The sequence below is a fragment of the Schistocerca piceifrons genome, chromosome 7 (assembly GCF_021461385.2).
Source record: "Schistocerca piceifrons isolate TAMUIC-IGC-003096 chromosome 7, iqSchPice1.1, whole genome shotgun sequence".
Lineage (NCBI taxonomy): Eukaryota > Metazoa > Arthropoda > Insecta > Orthoptera > Acrididae > Schistocerca > Schistocerca piceifrons.
In genome coordinates, this window is record NC_060144.1 from 407,087,885 (window position 1) to 407,108,787 (window position 20,903).

General features: G+C 44.5%; 1 protein-coding gene across 1 annotated transcript in view; it reads left to right on the forward strand.

Moving 5' to 3' along the window:
• Positions 1 to 20,903, forward strand: part of LOC124804791 (endochitinase-like) — a 96,080-nt gene that overhangs the window by 22,250 nt on the left and 52,927 nt on the right. Inside the window, exon 2 of the mRNA XM_047265119.1 lies at positions 13,986 to 14,127. Within this exon, the coding sequence (XP_047121075.1) occupies positions 13,986 to 14,127 (142 nt within the window). The remainder of the gene's footprint in view (positions 1 to 13,985; positions 14,128 to 20,903) is intronic.

Sequence of the window (20,903 nt, forward strand, 5' to 3'; positions counted from 1 at the left end):
CTCCAACCTCGACGTGAAACATTAAAACCGGCCACACCCATCTCTAAAATGCAATCCTTTGCACGAATCCCATAGGGCCTTGTTGCTCGTTGCCGGTTGAGAAAAAGCCTTTCCAGTGGAGGCCGAGCAACAGTGTGGTATGCAGGTGTGTATGGTTTGGATAATGTTTCATAGGCCTGGCGCACCGTTAGTAGACGCCGCCGGAGGTGAAGTGGCGGTTCACCTGCCTCTGCACAGAGGCTTGGTATGGGGCTCGTTCTGAACGCCCCAGTGGACAACCGAATCCCCTCATGGTGCACCACATCCAACAGCTTCAAATAAGATAATCTGCAAGACCCATACACCGTGCATCCATAATCAAGCCGGGACCGCACGAAGGCTCTGTAAAACCGGAGTAGACAAGTCCTGTCTGCTCCCCATGTGTGGTGACTAAGACATTTTAAAATAGACAGCGCCTTAAGAGACCGTTTTTTCAGTTCCTTAATGTGTGGCAGCCACGTAAGTTTTGAATCAAAAGTGATGCCCAGAAACTTCACCGTGTCTTTAAAATTCAGAACGGTGTCCCTGATCCTCAACTTAGGCAAATCAAAAATGGAACGAGAGCGGTTAAAAAGAACACACACCGACTTATCAGTTGAAAACGTAAAGCCACTCTTCTGTGCCCATTCATCCAAATGTCGCAGAGTGAGTTGCAACTGACGAGTCGTCGTTGCAAGGCTTGAAGAAGAGCAAAATACAGAGAAATCGTCCACAAACAAGGAACACTGCACAGGACTTTTCACAACAGACGTAATACTATTAATGGCAATAGCAAAGACCGTCACACTTAAAACACTACCTTGAGGGACACCGTTCTCTTGTTCAAAGCGACTAGACAGTACGTCTCCGACTCGGTACCGAAAATAACGTGGCGACAGGAAGGACCGAACAAAATTGGGAAGACATTAACGAAAACCCCATTCGTGGAGCTGCCTGATGATAAGATGGCTCCAAGTAGTGTCGTATGCCTTTTCAGTGTCAAAAAATATTCCCAACAGGTGATGCTGGCGCAGGAGAGCCTGTTGTATAGCCGCCTCCAGGAGGGCCAGATTATCAAAGGTGGAGCGATACCTCCTGAACCCAAACTGAAAGCGACTAAGGAGCTGTCTGGATTCTAACATCCAGACAAGGCGGCGGTTGACCATCCGCTCCAAGGTCTTTCCCACGCAGCTAGTGAGGGCAACACTACGGTAACTACCCGGGCACGTGCGGTCTTTCCCAGGTTTTAAAAGAGGAATTAAAATTGCTTCACGCCACGAGTCGGGGAAGTGACCGGACATCCAAACAAGATTAAAAAGTCGGAGGGGGATTTCTTTATTTCCCCCTGTGAGGTGCCGCAGCATGCTATAGTGGATTCTATCCTGACCAGGGGATATATCATGAGCCCCACACAATGCAGAATCCAGTTCCCACATGGAAAATGGGCAGTTGCACTCTTCTGTATTGGGTGAGCGGAAGTCAAAACTGCTCCTCTCAGCAGCCACACTGTGGGGCTGGAAAGCTGGATTCTGACTGGCGGTTGCAGTAATAGCTGCAAAATGAGCCGCCATAGACTGGGCAATATCTTTTGGGGTCGTTTGGAGAGTTCCATTCCACATTATAGCAGCCATAGGGCACCTCCCACCTCTCCCAGAAATCCTCCTTATGGTCTCCCATACAATGGAACTTCGTGTAGAACGATTAATGGTGTTCAGGAACTGCTGCCACGACCTCTTCTTGCTCTCTCGTATAATCCGACGACACTTTGCCCTCGCCACCCGAAAGGCTGCAAGGTTCTCTACAGTTGGCCGGCATTTGAACCTACGCAGAGCAGCCCGCCTAGCCCTGACTGCAGAGCGGCATTCGTCGCTACACCAAGGGACAGGCTGCCGCTTCGGTTGTCCCATGGACTGTGGGATGGACGCTTCACTGGAGCGGTGGATCACTTCAGTAATATGATTCACCCATTCCTGGACACTGACCCGATGTTCAAACTGGGCTAGTTGACTATACAGAGCCCAGTTGGCTCTACCGAGCACCCATCGAGGTGGTTTCCTTTCCGGTTCCGCTGCATGTGGCAGGTGAATCTAGATGGGGAAGTGATCGCTGCTGTGTAAGTCATCAACCACTTCCCATGCAGCCGTGTGGGCGATGGCTGGAGAGCAAAGCGATAGATCAATGGCAGAGAACGACCCAGTTGCAATGCAAAAATGCGTGCTTTGATCTGTATTTAGCAAATAGACACTGGAAGACAGAAGAAGCCTCTCGATTGCTCTACCCCTGGGGCAAGTACTCACAGAGCCCCAAAGCATATTGTGTGCATTAAAATCACCACAGAGGATGAAGGGGTGGTGGAGCTGTGTAAGAAGATCACTGAGAGCCTCTTCGTCGAGCACATCATGTGGGGGGAGGTAAAGCGAACATACTGTTAGCATATGATGCACATGTACTAATATTTCAACTGCCTGTAAATTCGTCGTGAGGGAGAGAGGCGAGGAGTGGTAGTCGGTGTTGACGAAGATACCTACTCCTCCTCGAGCTCGCTGTCCACTCAGGTCGTCCTTTTTGTGGAGGACATAACCACGTAGCTCAGGGGTGTATGTTTCACTGAAATTTGTCTCTTGCAGACATACACACATAGGTCTATCCTGAATCAATAGACGTAGTTCCTCCACATGTGTCCTGAACCCTTGCAGGTTCCATTGTAATATGGGAGCCATCACGGTGGTTGTATTTTCTGCCTCTCTTTCCGCCGAGGTGGGGAGACTGCAGCGGGTGGAGGCTCAGTCTTGGGGCGAGATGATTGCCCCATATTCTCAGACTCCATCAGCTCTGGGGAAGAGTCTGATGAAGCGTCTAGTGGGACCACATTAACATGATCCGAGGGCTTACCAGCCGGTTGAATCTGTTGGTGCTGCTTGACGTGTGCTTTCCTTTGTTTAGGGGGCTTTGCTGGAACTGGAGCTGGGGTGTTTATGATCATGCTGGGCTTTGGAACAGCCTCAGCAATCGGAGATGCCTGGGGCTCTTCAGTGTTAGCTACTGTACCTTTCTCTGCTGTTCGAGGAGGGGCTACAGGCTCTGATACACTTGCTGCCTTGCAAGTGCACTGACATGTGCAGGTGTTCGTGTCAACACTAACAATCGCCGCCTGTGTAGATGCATCGACTTTTGGAGGCGGCTTCCGAACAATGGAGGCAAAAGACGTAACGAATGTGGGGGGCTGCATGGCCTTAAAGATCTTTTTGGCTTCACTGTAGGGGATACGCTTAGTTGTTTTTATTTCTTGTATTTTACGTTCCTCTAGGAAGATTCTACAGTCCCTACTCCAAACAGGGTGGCTTTCAGAACAGTTTATACATCTGACAGGCGACGAACAGTCAATTCCGTCATGGGCAACCTTACTACAGTTGCCACACATCGCTTCTCCTTTACACTCTAGAGTTGTATGCCCAAAACGCTTGCACTTAAAACAGCGCATTGGGTTTGGGACATACGACAGTACGTTTAGGCGAAGAAATCCTGCCTTGACGTGTTCTGGGAGTTTGGGGGTATTGAAAGTAAGAATGAAGGAGTCAGATTTCACCAGGTCCCCATCCACCCTTTTCATGATGTTCTGAACGTCAACAATTCCCTCCTGAGCCCACTCACTCTTTAATTCTTCTACAGAAATGTCAACGAGATCCCTACGGGTAATAACACCCTTACTGGAGTTCAGGGTGCTGTGAAGCTCTGTATCGATTGTGTATTCCCCCAAGCTTTTAGCTGTTTGAAGGTTAACTGCTTGCTGAGAAGTTGATGTTTCAACAAGCAGTGTCCCATTCCGTAAATGCTTCACTGATTTTAAAGTTCCAGCTATTCCTTCTAGACCCTTTTGGATATAGAATGGCGAAACCTTTTCAAAGGAACCCTCTTTCCTTTTTATTATTAAAAACACATTCTGGTTGTCAGTATGTGCTCTGTTACTCTGAACTGCTGTACGTTTGCTGACACCTAAGTCAGGAGGACTGGCTAACCTAGCCCTCTTGTTGGATTGGGCGGTAGTGCCTACCAGCGGTTCACCCATCCCACTAGCCAGCGAAAAATTAGGAGGAAAAGAGGAAGAATTTGTGGTATGCATGGTCGTCCCACGAGCAGCTAGGGAAACTTATGTCCATCCAGACAGAGCCCCGCATGCCTGGATGAGCCTTGTACAACTGAGGTGCGGCAGGTTCCCCAGAGGTTGCCCGCTAGCGTCTGTTCCACCTCAACAGCCATGCATCTTATCGGCACTCAGCACACCTTAAGATTGAAGGTTTTTTTATAGAGGTATGTACCGTCCTCGCGGGACCCCGGGTTCGCCAAGCCCGTACCCAGCAAACGAATGTTGAGCCCCCTGAGGGAGCAATCGAACAGTATACGCTATCACTGTTCTGATGAGCTTCAGCGACGCCATTGCTGTATTGTTACGAAATGGTTGCCGGAACCAAAGGATTTTTCGGGTTGTACTGAAACAAACTATGGGGCCAACGTAGGAGCTTCCTCCGTGGTTTGTAAATTTGGGCCGGGCGGGATTAGCCGAGCGGTCTGAGGCGCTGCAGTCATGGACTGTGCGGCTGGTCCTGGCGGAGGTTCGAGTCCTCCCTCGGGCATGGATGTGTGTGTTTGTCCTTAGGATAATTTAGGTTAAGTAGTGTGTAACCTTAGGGACTGATGACCTTAGCAGTTAAGTCCCATAAGATTTCACACACGTTTGATTCTCTCTCTCTTTTTTTTTTTTTTTTTTTTTTTTTTTTTTTTTTTTTTTTTTTTTTTTTTTTTTTTGTAAATTTGGTTCAACACGGGCGACTACTTAAAAAGAACAACATTCTTACGAAATCCGTAAAGTGCTTGTGCGAAGTTCATCTGTCCAGGAATGACAACGTAACTTAGAAATAGGCTACTCTAACTGTTTATGGCTGCGTGTTACTGAACGACTGTCGAATCTAACCAGATTGTGTTTCGTTAGGTAGATCTCTTCATGATTAAAAACTGCTATAAGCCTCTTAATATATTTTTGTAATGATCTTAGTATGTGGAAGAACGTCTTCAGAAAAATTTCCTTGAGCATTTGCCCCTTCCTACACAAAATTTTGGCCCCAGAGACAATTTATAACGCAGTCTGATGACATTTCATTATCACTTTTCAAGAGTGGAGAATGCTTACATTGGGCAAAGAAAAGGAAAGAGGGGCATAAATGAATAATCGAGTGAATTTTAAGGTCATAGTTACTTCTAGAAACTTCATAGTGTGATGCCATGAGGCAGATCAAATGTGATGAGCATGCGAGCCTTATATCTGTCTATCCTGAAATGTGGGGTAAATATGTGTAATAGTCAGGTCAAACATTTGATAAGCAGCAAGCTGTCTCGGAGTCTCCAAAGCACCACTTACCATCTAAGCTGTAAAGCTGCTAATAGCAGTTTCCTGAAAAGCTTCTGCTGGCTGCAGTTTTGCTTCACATTGACCGACTTTCCTGCTGAAGACAAAATTCAGAGTCAAGATCATTCTTGAATTTAGTGCATATTGGAAAATGGCAGATATGCGGCCGCATTTTGGACATGAATTTCGTAAGTGACGGAGGACTGAAAATAAATGGTACAGGCTTCAGTTAAGTTTCTAATTACTGTGACTCAATTTGCATCGTGAAAGTTAACACTTGTCCTGTAGTGGACCATATGGCATTCAAGACCACCATATACAGGGTGTATCTCAAAGAAATGTAGAAAATGAGAAGGCTGGGAGAGTGGGTCATAACAAGCATATTTCACATAGCAGACCATTTCCGCGTCCCTAAGCGCACGGCGTTAGGCTTTGTACGAGGGTCACTCCAAAAGAAATGCACACTATTTTTGTAAAAATACAGTTTTCATTCTGCATGTGTGAAAGCTTTACAGTGTGTAGATACATCCTTCCCGCTTGTGTTCAAACTTAGTTCAACCAGTTCCCATGAGTGGCGCCGTCACAGCATGTCTTCCCAATGGCTGCTACACTTGACGTTCGTTAGAAGCAACGTGCTGTCATAGAAATCCTGTTCTGTGAAAACGAGACAGTGGGAAACATCCACAAAATCAAATGGCTCTGAGCACTATGGGACTCAACTGCTGTGGTCATAAGTCCCCTAGAACTTAGAACTACTTAAACCTAACTAACCTAAGGACATCACATACATCCACGCCCGAAGCAGGATTCGAACCTGCGACCTTAGCGGTCGTGAGGTTCCAGACTGTAGTGCCTGTAACCGCTCGGCCACTCCGGCCGGCGAAACATCCACAAGAGGCTGAAAAAGGTGTGTGGAGATGCTGCTGTAGATCGCAGTACAGTTAGTCGGTGGGCAAGCAGATTACATGTTGAAAGCGGGCACGGCAATATTGAGGATTGTCCTCGCAGCGGCAGGCCTCGTACTACACACACTCCCGACCATGTGAAGAGAGTTAACGAATTGGTGACTGCTGACAGACGCATCACAGTGAACGAACTGTCACGCTACGCTGGGATAGGGGAAGGAAGCGTTTGCAGAATACTGAAAGTGTTGGCGTTAGAAAAGGTTTGTGCCAGGTGGGTTTCCAGGATGCTGACAGTGGCTCACAATGAAACAAGAAAAACGGTATGCAGCGAACTTTTGGAACAGTAAGAGAATGGTGGATTGAATTTCTTGGAAGAACTGTGACAGGTGATGGAACATGGCTCCATCATTTTTCACCAGAGACGAAGAGGCAATCAATGGAGTGGCATCATACAAATGTACCCAAGAAAAAAATTCAAAACCACACCTTCTGCTGGAAAGTTATGGCTGCGGTGTTTTTCGATTCCGAAGGACTCTTTCTTGTGGACATCATGCCAAGTGGAACCGCCATAAATTCTGATGCATATGCGACGACACTGAAGAAAATTCAAGCTCGACTGAGTCGTGTTCGACCACATCGGCAAAAGCAGGATGTTTTGCTGTTGCACGACAATGCACGGCCACATTTCAGTCAAAAAACCATCGAAGTGATCACAAGACTCGGATGGACAACACTGAAACACCCGCCTTACAGTCCTGACCTGGATCCATGTGACTATCATCTCTTTGGGAAACTGAAAGACTCTCTTCGTGGAACAAGGTTTGAAGATGATGACTCCCTGGTGCACGCTGCCAAACAGTGTCTCCAACCGGTTGGTCCAGAATTTTACTGTGCGGGCATACAGGCGCTGGTTCCAAGATGGCGTAAGGCAGTTGAGAGGGATGGAAATTATGTGGAGAAATGAAAATATTGTTCCTAAAGGATGTATCTACATACTGTAAAACTTTCAAACATGTAGAATAAATGATGGTTTTTTTAAAAAATGGTGTACATTTCTTTTGGAGTGACCCTCGTATAACAGTGTCGCTCGCCGCCAAGAGGGTAGGCAGAGGGTGCGCACGCAACATACCATTTGAACAGTCATGGTGACAGGTCTGTAGGGCTACGTTTTCAATGTATTGGCGGCATCAAAGTAAATGAGAAGTCAGGGTGAAGCTTTATAACCTTTATTTGAAAACAGTTACAAAAAATGCTCGAAGTTAAGCTCTTCTGCTCGAATGCAAACGTACAGCGATGCTGTAATGACGGTCGGACCCTTTGAAACACTCCTGGCAAAATGAAAATTGCACCAGAGACTGCCACAATACGCGCTATCAGCTCTTCACCAGTCTCAACAGGTGTTTCATAGACGACAGATTTCAGATAGCCCCAGAAGGAAAAAAAAATATATCAGTGGGCGTCAAGCTGGGGGAACGTGCAGGGCATGTAACCGGCCCAACACACCCTAACCAGTTCTCACCAAAGGTTTCATCAAAATGTACTCGCAGTGCGTGTGCGAAGTGCGCAGGTGCACCATCGCTTTGGGGCCACATTCGCTGTGGCACGTTGAGTGGAACGTGTTCCAACGACTCTGGCAGAATGTCTCGTAAAAAGATTAAGTATCCGTTTGCGTTCAGTCACAGGGAGAACATGTATGGACCAACCAGATTGTCGCCCACCAAGAAGACCCAAATGATGACGGTGAAGCGATCTTGCTGACTACGGACAGAGGCGGGGTGCGGGTTTTCCCGTGCCCACACGTGTTGGTTGTGGCTGTTGAGCACACCCTCTCGTGTAGAGGATGCCTCATTCGTAAAAAAGTCTGGTTGAATGACACACCTTTGGGAATGAAATGAAATGAGTGTATGGAATTGTTGGCCGGGAGGCCCCATTCGGTGGAGTTCGGCCGCCGTATTGCAAGTCCCTTTTTAGTTGACGCCACTTCGGCGACTTCCGAGTCAATGATGATGATGGGCACACAACACCCAGTCCCCTGCCGGGAATCGAACCCGGGTCCCCTGCGTGGTAGGCGGAAACGCTACCACTACGTTACGGAGGTGGACACCTTTGCAAAAACCAGTGGCAACTCAATTTGACGTGTAAAATTTTCTGGGTTAAGGGTGTGAACCTTCTGAAGGCGTTAATGGTGAAAATCATCTTCACGGTACATACGTCAAATTGTGGAACCTGTCTCTCCTAAGGACCTGTGCATGGCGGCAAATGTGTGTGGATCTGGCACTCGACGATTCGGAAACCGCCGTACGTACAAACGTTGGGCACCGTGAGTATTTCCATTCTCCACCCCGTAAGCACAGTGCATGTCTGCCCTTTCCTCCCATGAAGAGCGCTCCATTTCCTGTCCGCTTCACACAGTAACAAACACAAGAGTGCTCCAGTTTGATGACAAATTGACGCATGGCGAACCAGCCTCCTCAGTGTATACAGGTGCTGCCCTCCATGCAACCCCTATCAAACAGGCACTTGCGCGGCCAAAAGCAACGCGTTCACGTCCCAGTAAGAGGCCGAAAACCTGTAGTGTTGTCCCGACTGGAATATCCGCAACTATGTCGACTACAGCGTTTACAAATGAGGGTCATAAAACTTCAACCCAACGTCTCTTTTACCTTGAGTCACAAATACATTGAAATCGTTGGCCTGCAGTCCTGCTACCGTGACGGCTTGGATGGCATGTTGTGTGCCTACTGTCTTGGCGATGCGCTACGCTGTCAATGTCGCCTAGCGCCGTACTCTAAGGGATGCGGACATAGGTTGCTAGGTGAAATATGCTTGTTGTGATCCACTCTACCAGCCCTCTAATGTTCTTCATTCGTTTCAGATACACCCTGTGTAAAAGAACTGAACATCGAAAAATTCTAGATACAACAAAAATTCTAAACACATCTAAATTAACGGGAATGTGATGTAGTCAATATAGCAACTCTACAGATGCGCGAGTGAAAAGTCGATCCTGCATCATGTGCATCGACGGTTATCTAGCTCTCTAAGTGACGGAAGTTAAATCTGAATACAAGTAAACACGCCCTTAAAACCCAGAAAAAAACTACAGACAAATATTATACTAACATAAGTAGCAAAATGCATGTCACAACCTCACCATATTTCTTGTAGTTATTTGCTTGACAAGGGCCTTCACAAAGGAGGCTAGAAGGTAGTTATCACACCAGTCACCCACAAGAAACCGTGGAAGCAATGGGCAATAACAGCATCAGAACCAGAGTAGCGTACCGAAAGCCGAATGGAAACAGAGCAGAATCACTATGTCCTTTGTTCAACGAGGCCCACAAACAAGCTACCCAACCCACATCACTCTATGACTGGTTCATACTTACTGCCTCCAAGGTATATCCTAGCAGACATACCTTCGCTGGACCAGTGAAAGTCTATAATAGTTTAAGTAATCGATCACCTGGTACAGCAATATAAGGAAAGAGCTTACAATTTTAAACATGACTGTGAGCCAGCAACTGTACAAGAATATGATTTGTATAATGCATCCAACTGGTTGCAACAAGTTTTTACTTTAACCTGGTTTTGACACCATCTGTGGGTGTCTTCGTCAGTAACTCCAAAACAGTTACATGTAGCAACAGGTGAACAGATTTACAGGCAAAATGCTACTCATGGTAAAGATGACACGTTGAGTTGCAGACAGGCACAACAAAAAGACTGTTACACATTTAGCTTTCGGCCAAATCCTTCTTCAGAGCTGCACACTCCCACCCCACAGCGCTCTTCTCGCCTCCCACCTGTACTCTGCTGTCCCTTCCCCTTCCCCGCCATCCCTTCCCTTTCCCCTTCCCTGCCCCCTCCAGGTTGTTGCTTTGTTCAACATGACAGCTGCAGTCTGGTCCGAGCTGCTGGAGATGGTGTTCATTTGTGCATAAGGTGTGCTCAGTTGTCTGAATAAATTACGTGTGTGTTCTTTTCTGAAGGCGGCTTTTGCCGGAAGCTAAGTGTGTATCAGTCTTTTCGTTGTGCCTTTGTGCAGCTCGGTGTGCCATCTTTACAATGAGTAGCAATCTATCTTTTTCCTTATATTGTTGATGCTTCAGCATGTACTTTCCATTTTTAATGAGAAAGTTGGAATTTCAAAGAACAGCTTTGAAAATATAGTCCAAGTTTTTTTCTATTTGTAAAACATATACTCGTTCAGACTGCAACGCCATCCATTTCCTGTAAAGTTTCTAAGTGCTATTTCTCAGTCGTGTCTTCTAAGCAATTGATATATATGCTGAACTCATGCATCATTTGCTCAAGATATGTGGGGCATTTCATATCGACTTACAGTTTATTTTTTGTCATCATTCTCGGTTCGCCATTTAACTCGTCATTACAGTTGTAAGTATGTAGTACTTCGGTCTAACCTTAGCTGACAGGACAATCACTAGAAGTACAGCACATTTGTCCACTTCCTGGCACTGGATAAGTGTGATCATCGAAGACGTGCTTTCAATGTAAGGAGGGTGAAACGCTGCTGATATTCACAGGCGATTGGTGAAAGTTTGTGGTGCTTGCGAACTGTCACATAAATGTGTTCTTGCAACAGGACAATGATCAGCTTCATACGAGTCGGAAAATCATGAATACCACGGAATGTGTGCTGACTACGTGGGTGCTCCCACGTACATAATCTTGTGTTTGCGCCGCACCCACAAAATTTTTAGTTGGTAAAAACGAAAAAATAAATATTTCTCACCTGCTCTTATCAAAAAGTAACAAACTATTAAAACACTGAGATGTAAGTTGAAATAACTGACCACTAAAACGTATCTTTTTGTTTCAAATCTGTTTATGCAAAGGTAACCAAGCAACACTCTCCACACTACTTGCCTTTCTTTGGCCAGGGCAAAGGCATACCGTGAACGGAGTACCTTCTTTTCAGCATGCTTTTATGTCTCCTTACAAGTGAAACGCTACAAATACCCACCCCATTTGTCAACAATTGTTTTAAAGTGTCTGCTTGCCAATATTGAGCTACAATAAAGAATAATTGGACGTAAAATGCAGCCGATTGTTACATAGGGGAGAGTGGGGGAAATACACGCACCTAAGGAAAAATCGATGTGAACCATTCATTACGTCATTAAAACCTACGAAAATACATACCATACAATGGACATTTCTCCACATATTCCTATCGTCTGTAAATACTTATAAACAGTACCTTAATTTTGAACACTAAAATAAAAAAAAGTGCAAATGCGTGGTATTCCCCACCCATGAGGGTAATGACACGCAAAAGTACTGGGTAATAACACGTGAAAAAAACAAACCATAAAAATGTACAATACTTGCTATTTTTATTTATTAGTTACTACAAATAGTAAACAGTACGTTTAAGAACGAAATAATGTAATTCTACAAACATCTCTTATAATTTTCGTTTTTTACTTTTTTTTTTTTTTTTTTTTTTTTAAGTGAAAAGAGTTCATTTTCTCATACCGTACAGCAAAGATCGCACTTGGAACCTTTTGGAGTGTTCCAGCCACTACATTCTTCATGACTCCATCTGCTATAATAAATACATCGGTACCATAGTTCTCCATCCTTCCCAAACTCTCTACAAACTAAACAGACATCTTCTGAAATCGCCACGTTTTTATCCCTTTCCCAAGACGTGGATCCACCTATTTGTTTAACACCTTTAGGAGCCAAAATTCTCTCGGGCTTTTGTACAGTATTTATGCCCGTTTCATCGACGTTGAACACTCACCCCTCTTTAGATTTATGTTTATCAAAGACATGTTCTAAGTTTTTAAAATATGCATTAACCTCTTCTTCATTAAATGCCTGTATTCTCTTAATGCTAGTTACTTCAGGTTTTCTCATGCTAATACTTCGGTTTCTTTTTAAAAATAGAGCTAGCCAATCCTTTCCAGCTAACCTAGATGACTAATCAAAATTGTTTGCAGTGTTGTTAGCCTCTGCACACTCAAATGCAATCTTTCGCAGCTGGATGCATGTAATGCCATTGTAATAACATGATCCCTTATCTCATTTTCCTGTTCTGTCGAAAATGTTGGGTTTCGTCCAAGTTTTGGACCCTCGGTATTTTTAACGTTCATTCTCGGTCGCAGGGTAGCTTCATCAATCCCAAAAGCTCTTGATACTTCTTATTTTTCTTCCAGATTTGATGGCATCAAGAGCCTTACAAAGTTCCTCTTGCGTCCATTTTGCTTTCTGGGTTTTTCTTTTATAATATCTACCCATCTGAAATTTTAAAAAGAACTTGTTAGTTTTGAAAATATAACCTGCAAGGGGGAATACCACGCACTTCAACAGCTGTGTGGCTTTACCCCACTGTAAGTTCGATGACTAACCTAAGCATAACTCGGCACCTAATTCAAATAGCGGGACAAATCTACAATTAAATTAAAGGTTTTATCTAGGGTTAGTAGTTGATACGCAAGAATTACATTAAAGCAACATATAGTAGCACTTACCTTGCAAAATGCAGCTGACCAAAACTACATGAGACATGCCGAAAATAAACAATACTTCACTGCTCCAACAATGCCACTGGAAAATGACTTGCATAAGCCGCATAGTAGTTGTTACTCCTGCCGGCAGGGTGTAGCACCAACTGGGAACAGCTTGCGCCATTCAAACTGCGTAAATCAGCATGCGTGGGATTACCCACATGCGTGTAATTCCCCCACCTTCCCCTACCACCCCAATGGTTATTTTTTAAACATAACAGAGGTGTGGTTTAAGATTTGAGTGAAATTGTTTTCATGTAATCTGGATTGTTATCGTTTTGTTTGTTGAGACAATGGCTTTGAAGAACACGGCAGCTCCGCTGTTGATACGGACCTATTTTGGAAAGTTGGCGCCATTGTGCCATAGCTGCAATGGGGTTTCAGTTACTGCCACACCCACCATATTTTCCTGATTTGGTCCCTGACGGGAGTGTTCTCCTGTCGAAGTATCGGTGGTTGTCGAAGATGTCACCTGGCTGCATTCCCACAAATTGTTTGAACGTAACTGGATGTTACTGCAGTTTTAATTCAGTGGAATTAGGTAAGTGCATCATCAATGAAGTCAGTAATATGTAGTACATCAGCTATTGTCTTATTACACTCCCCTGCAGCACACTATTACTTCAGCATCTTAAGATGATAATTTTATTTGTTGTGACTGTCAGAAAATTATCGAGTCTTTTGAGAACTTGGTTGTATGCCCAACAGGTACATATTTTTTATGGAAGAAGTCGATGTGGTACTCAGTCAAACATTCACCGAAAGTCTAGAAACATCGAATCAACGTGGCTTCGCCAGTCCATTGTATTGGGTAAATCATATGGAAGAGTGTGATTTGAATTGCGCATTAATGTTTTCGAAACTCAAACTGATTTCCGCAGAGTAGTTTTTGGCCTAGGTAGATAACACTGTTCTAGGATGCAGTTACAAATAGAAGCATGTGTTGGAGAGCGATTGCTTTAGGAATTGCTGGTGACATACAAAGCGTCAGTTTGAATACTGCCCGTGCTTTCAGCGTATTTAGTTTGATGGTGGCAGCTATGATTGCAGCCGAAGACGACACACTATACTATATCGCGGCGCCTGTGTTTAGCAGCACATAAAAGCGGCGATTGTTTACAGGTCGGCCTCCTTTTGGTGGTGGCCCTAGCACTGGCTGCCGCCAGTGACGAAGACACGACGCCGCTAGACTCCTCCACTGGGTCACCAACCAACTCTGTCGACGAGGAATCTTCTAGCAGCGAAAATGCTGCTGTGCTCTCAGGTAAACCGCCCAACAAACTGATCAGCGAGCTTCTCAAGAACAAGCAAAATAAATTAAAAATAAAAAACTACCTCTTATGGTAATCAAACCTTATAACTTGATTCACAGCATATACATTCATTACTGTCCTTTGTTGTTCCTTGTGCTGGCATACGCTGGCGCCAGCACACCATGCGGTATTGGGGTTACGAGACTATCGATAGAGGCTAATGACAAGACCCGCTGGAAACACGCCGCCAACGCTCTCTCAGCCGCCAGATAGCCACTGCGGACCGGAGGGCCAGTTCGTTCTAGTTAGTCAAGCATTTAGTTCGAGTTTAGCCAGCTAGTTCGAGCCCGTTACGCCAGTTAGTTCGAGTCTGTACGCCATGGAGTTCCAGCATATCACTGAGACAGAGCCACAGACTTAGCCTCTAGCACAGAGGCAGGCAGCACATCGCAACCTTATAGTCGATATAGCGGACTTCTACTTTAACAGAATTGAGGTTACGTACACTATACATAGAAGAGCTTCTGCCACAGCACATGGAAACTAAAGTTAAGCTGTTTTTTATTAATAAAGAACCCATTTATTAATTGTGTGCAGTTTGTGTTATAGAGCGAGGATAGCGGCCACCAACCAACATCCTCTCCTTGCTTCCCAGAGACAACGAGACGACATAAAATCGGCTAAAGAGAATACGACCTTCCTAATACGTCTTTTTTTTCAAAAAGCAATGCATAGCACAAATATTATAATAGGACGAAAATAACCTCTACAAAGACTTCAAGGGCTTAACAAAATACAGAAAGAAGTGAGACAGATAGCTATACATGTCTTCAACAGCCTGATTAAAGTAACTATTAACAAGATGGCTTGATCAGGCTACAGTGTTAGTGGTCGTCGAAGGTAGGCACCAAGACAGGTTTGGGTCTAGCTACATCAATGTAAGAGGGTTTTTAGGATCACGCCCTCCTTACACTCCCATCTCTCCCCCACTATGACGTCACGCTTCCACCAAAATCCAAGATGGATATAGCGCATTTGTCTCAGAACCCAAAACTTTCTGGATTCGAGGTCTGTCATCTTTAAAATTTCTTAAATATCATCTGTTTTCCACGAATTTCATGTGGTGATAGTGTCTTGAGGGTAGTGGTGGGAGCAGCCCCCAAGACCACTATAAGGATAGGCCATCAGTGAAACAACTGCAGAGTTTTCATTAATCAATTGGAGCATTGGCAGACCAATTTAAACAGCTGCAGCGTCCGCCACTTTATGTAAACAATTAGCGACAGTGCGCGTTTTTCACGATTGGTAAAGAATTTAGAGAGCGGTATTATGTTACTTTATTACCGAAACAGCTGTGCAGAGCGAGCAGCTCCTAAACAATAATTATTTCAATATGCACACTGACGGGTGACCGATTAAGATGGAGGGCCAGGATTTCCCATCACATATAGGCCCTAACATTGCGAAAATTCTGGAATTCAAATAATGCCAGTTTTGCACGTTTTCCGCTAGCAGATCCACCCTTGCACCACCCCACAAACAATTGCCTGATAGTGTCCTTAGTCTGTAGGATGGAGACGCAGCAGTCGTTCCTTGGGACCTAAAGGCTATTCTTGTGGAGACACACAGAGATCGCCTCGATGGCGCGTGAAAGAGAAAATTAGTGACAGTCTTTGGTTTTGCCTCTTGTTTGAATATAGAACGCCTGTTTTGTACATAATTTGTTGCAGCAGAGAGCGACAACTAATGCTTAAGAAATTACTAGAAAGCTAAGTACAAAGAATGTAAAGTATTTTAAGACACAAAGCAATTACAGACATTGACAGCGAGTAGGCATTGATTGAAATCAAGAAGGAACGTTGAAAATCTGTACTGGCCCAAAATTCGAGCGTGGGCCTCCTGCTTACTAGACAGATACTCTGACCACTAAACCACACAGACACAGTCGTCATTACAACTGCATGGACTACCCCAGCACGCCTACCCTCACACTCAAATTCTCAAGTTCTCCACACACTACTAAAGTAGTGCCCCTTGCCCTTTATCCTCGTTACTCGCGGCATTTTCTCGATTCCTGTAAGAGTTCGATCCTGGTGTACATCTACACTAAACAGATCATTGGCCGTCTGACCTTGGTTATATATACAAGTAGCGTCTGTTCTTTCAGACATGTCCGAAAGAATTGACACGACATATACAGGGTAAATCACCTAAAATTTGCGTCGCAAATACTGCGGAAATGAGAAGTGCTCTTTATGTGCGGCTTTCACAGAATGGGTTGGTAGCCAGGAGCTCGTGTTTTTAGCCAATAAACAGATTGTAATAATACCCAGAAAATGTATTTTTAATAGAAATTGCCTATTGAAATTAAGAAACTAAAAATGGGGTAAATCAGAATGTCAGTAATATTTGTTGCAGGATCCTACTGCGAGTCGTTTACGAGATATCGTATTTTGAGAAGTTTCCACACCGACACTTTTTCAATACCTGTGGTAGCATACACTAAAGAATAACACAAGTACATCCACTAGTTATGTGGATTCTGACCTGTAACGAGAAAACTGAGCATCACAGGTTGTCTTCTAAATGACCGCTGGCAGCGGCAATACACACTTCCAGCCTGGTTTGGAACGACTGCTCCACACGTGCTAGTATTTCAGCGCAGACTGCAGTAATACATCGTACATATCATCGGATGTAGTTGGTGTGTCCTTGTAGACACTATCTTTCTATGTACTTTCCCCACAGAGAAATGTCCACAGGCATCAAAACTGAGGAACGGGCTAGCCAACGTACAGGTCCTCTGCGTCCAGTCCAACGATTTGGAACGCTGTAGTACTTCGTGCACTATGGGCTGGACAGTCATCATGTTGGTACCATAGGTTCTTCCTGGTCTTCTAGCGTCCTTGAAGATGGTCTGTTAAGAGGGTGTGATATTTGTGCATCTGGAGAAACCCGTCTTAATACCCATGTACAGAAGTTAACAAGATTCACATAATCCTTTCATGCAGCTCTTGATGGAGAGAGATGTGATAGGAATCGAACCTATGCCGATGGAGAATGCATAGGACACTTGCCCGACTCACGCCACTTCCTCGTGCGATTTCACAGGAGCTAACGAGCGCATCAATTGTAACAGCAGCAAGATATTAATTTCCCCCTCTTGCGTCTTCACCTGTTTCCTTCTGTGACGTTGTCTAGGTGTTACTCTACCACTTTCACATAACTGGTTGAAGCGATTGATGGATAATTGCCGGGATGGTTGACATACACTGGGACATATTGGTGCAAGAAGAAAATGAATGCTTCCTACATTCTCCCATACACCATGAGCACGTTGGTAAATCCCATCGCTCACAGACGACCTATTCCTTGGACTGTCACACACAGGCCAGCAAGTCGCAATACACTCAGGGAACACTCAAGCACACTGTAAGAAAACATAACATCATCGTATCTAACAAGTAAGCAGGGTGAATGGGAACTTTTCAAAATACAGTATCTCGTATACGACTCGCACTGGAATCCTGCAACAAACACCACTGACATTCTAATTTACCTTACTTATAGTTCGTTAATATCAATACGCATCATTCAATTTAAAAAAGCGTGTGTTTGAACAAATAATACACTTTCTAAGTATTATTATAACCTGTTTATTGGCTAATAATACGAGTCCCTGACTACCAACCCATTCTGTGAAAATCGCGCATCAATAACACTTTCCTTTTCCGCAATATTTTCAAAAATGGTTCAAATGGCTCTGAGCACTATGGAACTTAGCATCTGAGGTCATCAGTCACCTAGAACTTAGAACTACTTAAACCTAACTAACCTAAGGACATCACACTCACCCATGCCCAAGGCAGGATTCGAACCTGCGACCGTAGCGGTCGATCGGTTCCAGACTGAAGCGCCTAGAACCGCTCGGCCACAATGGCCGGCGCAATATTTTCAGTGAAAGTTGTAGATGATTCACCCTGTATACGTAGTGTCTGTTCTTTCAGAGATGTCTGAAGTCTTCAGTGAGAAGCCTCGTTTTTTAATGCATATTACGATTCTACGGCAAAATCTAGATACGTTTTGTCTGAAGCATTTTCTTCGTTTCACCGCAGATAACGCTGTAATCGGAGGAATAGAAATTGGTACACAATAGTAATTTACGCCATGCTACTCAATAGCACTTGAATATCCGATGACACGTGAGATCCAACCTCCATGCTGCAAGGGTAGGACAGGCCACTATTTCATAACCTCTAATGGGAAACTCCATTCGCAACGTTGTATTCCTCCTACATATCGAACAGGGGACTACGCGACACACCACCGTGGTCGTGTAACAAACTATGATGTATAATGACAGGCAGTACAATGCGCCGGAGCTTACGTATCGTGCAGACGCAGTACAGATAGCGCTCTGAACATTACAGTATTGTGCAGTGTTTATTACCTGCACACCTACCTGTCATTTGGAGAACAGACGTGCAAGTGGACGATGGATGTTGCAACCACAGAAGAAAAAAATTATAACAATCCCGATTTACGGAGAATGTGGGAGCAACGTTAAGGCCATGAAATATATTAGAAGTTATGAAATACTGGCCTGTCCTAACCTCGCAGCGTGGAAGTGGGGTCCAACGTGCCATTGGATATTCAAGGGCCATTGAGTAGCATGTGATAAATTACGGTTGTGTAGCCATGTCTATTCCTCCAGTCACAGCGCCATCTGCGACGAAGTGAAGAAAATGCTTCAGACAAAACGTATGTAGATTTTGCCGTAGAATCATAATCTGCAATAAAAAACTGGGTTCCTATTGAAGATTTCAAAGTTGCTTCCTGCCTCTCACCCGCGCATGGTGAGAGGGGGAGTGGTGTGGAGTGTCGAGTGTAATATCATTGGATGTCCCCCCTCCGAGACATACAAATCTGAATTATAACTTTCTTGGTCCGATGCGTAGTTTTCGAGATATTTCAATGTCTTCAGTTAAAATCAACACCCTATTCTCAAAAAGTACTTGACAGATTTAACTGAAAATTATTGGCCGATTTACTTCAAATTTCTACAGTCGCATAAAACAACGAAGAAAATTAATGAAAAATTAAATTTCTAACAAATGAATTATTATATCGTGGTAACCTCTCTGTAATTGCTATCGGGAGAATAAATTACAGCGGCAATTACCGTCTTGGAGGCAGTACCATCAGACGTCACTATATCGCGGGACAAGCGAAAGCTCGAGGATTTGACAGAAACATGATTTCAAACTCATACTTACTGATTAGTTGCCATTGTTACATATGCAGCGGAAAACGCTGGCTTTGAAGAACCTACTGCCGAACGTAATAGAGGCCACATGGGTATGCCGCAAATGAAGACGTATTCAGCACTCGCATTCTGTTGGTACCCAGAGATTTAATTATGTCCTTCGATTAAAGCGACTGCAGTTTCACATGCGGCTTGCATTCCCTGTGATTATCAACAACACACAGGGCCAGTCACTTTGAGTGTCAGATATTGAACATCTCTGGCAGCGTCGGCCACTGCAGCTAGTTCTAGTTAACATTCCCTGGAATATAGAGGCTAAAGATCTCTCTAGTACTATTAAAATATTCACAGTAGCGAAAGTGAAAATTAAATTATTGAGACTTTCACTTGTTGCTCCTCCATATTTTCCATTGTGATTAAGTTGACCTCCGGGTCTCTTCTTATATTTTAGAAGAACTTCCTTACTCAATATAGCCAGAAAAAAAGAACGAGTAAGGGTTGATGTTCCGTTGACGAAAAGGTTGTTGCAGACGGAGCCCAAGTTCAGACAGTGGGAATGTGAGGAAGGGGATCGGCCTTCTGCTTTTCAAAGAAACAACCCACGCGTTTGGTAAATCACAGAAGACATAAACCTGAATTGCCGGACGGGGATTTGAACCTCCGTCCTCCCGGATGCTAGTCCACCGCCCTACCACACTGAAGTGACAAAGCCGGCCGGGGTGGCCAAGCGGTTAAAGGCGCTACAGTCTGGATCCGCGCGACCGCTACGGTCGCGGGTTCGAATCCTGCCTCGGGCATGGATGTGTGTGATGTCCTTAGGTTAGTTAGGTTTAAGTAGTTGTAAGTTCTAGGGGACTGATGACTTTAGAAGTTAAGTCCCATAGTGCTCAGAGCCATTTGAATCATTTTTGAAGTGACAAAAGTGATTGGATAGCGATATGCACGTATACAAATGGCGGTAGTATCACGTACACGATATGTAAGACGGTAGTGCAGTGGAGGAGCTCTCATTTGTACTGCTACGTCGATTTGCTGCATTACACCAGGCAAAAGGAGACCCGAAACGATATTGGTGGTTATCCCAAGACTTGTGTCACTTCAGTGTATTGCGCCACTTATCTCAGTACAGTCTATGGACCTACCATTCGTTTGGCCGCAGATTCCGGCAACCTCCATTTAATTTACACTACAGCCCTAATTAGAAGTAAACAGAGCAGTGTCATCATCAAAACGAAGGTTGCGCGCGGACGCTCTACTGATACATATTCCTTCTTCGTTTTCCCAATGTAAGGATTGAATATTTGTGCAAGTCAGTGTCCTACGTGCTTTCCAAAAGGAGAAAGTTTTTTTTTGTTTTTTGTTTTTTTTTTTTTTTACTTCCAGATTTTATCCCAGTACAGTTCTTAAAGTTCTGTGCGCTAGTGCACCCATTGAATGTGAAATCCACTGATGGCTTCACTCGCTTTTAAGAATGGAAGAAAAAATCACACTAGGACAGATGCGGGACGTCAAGCCACGATG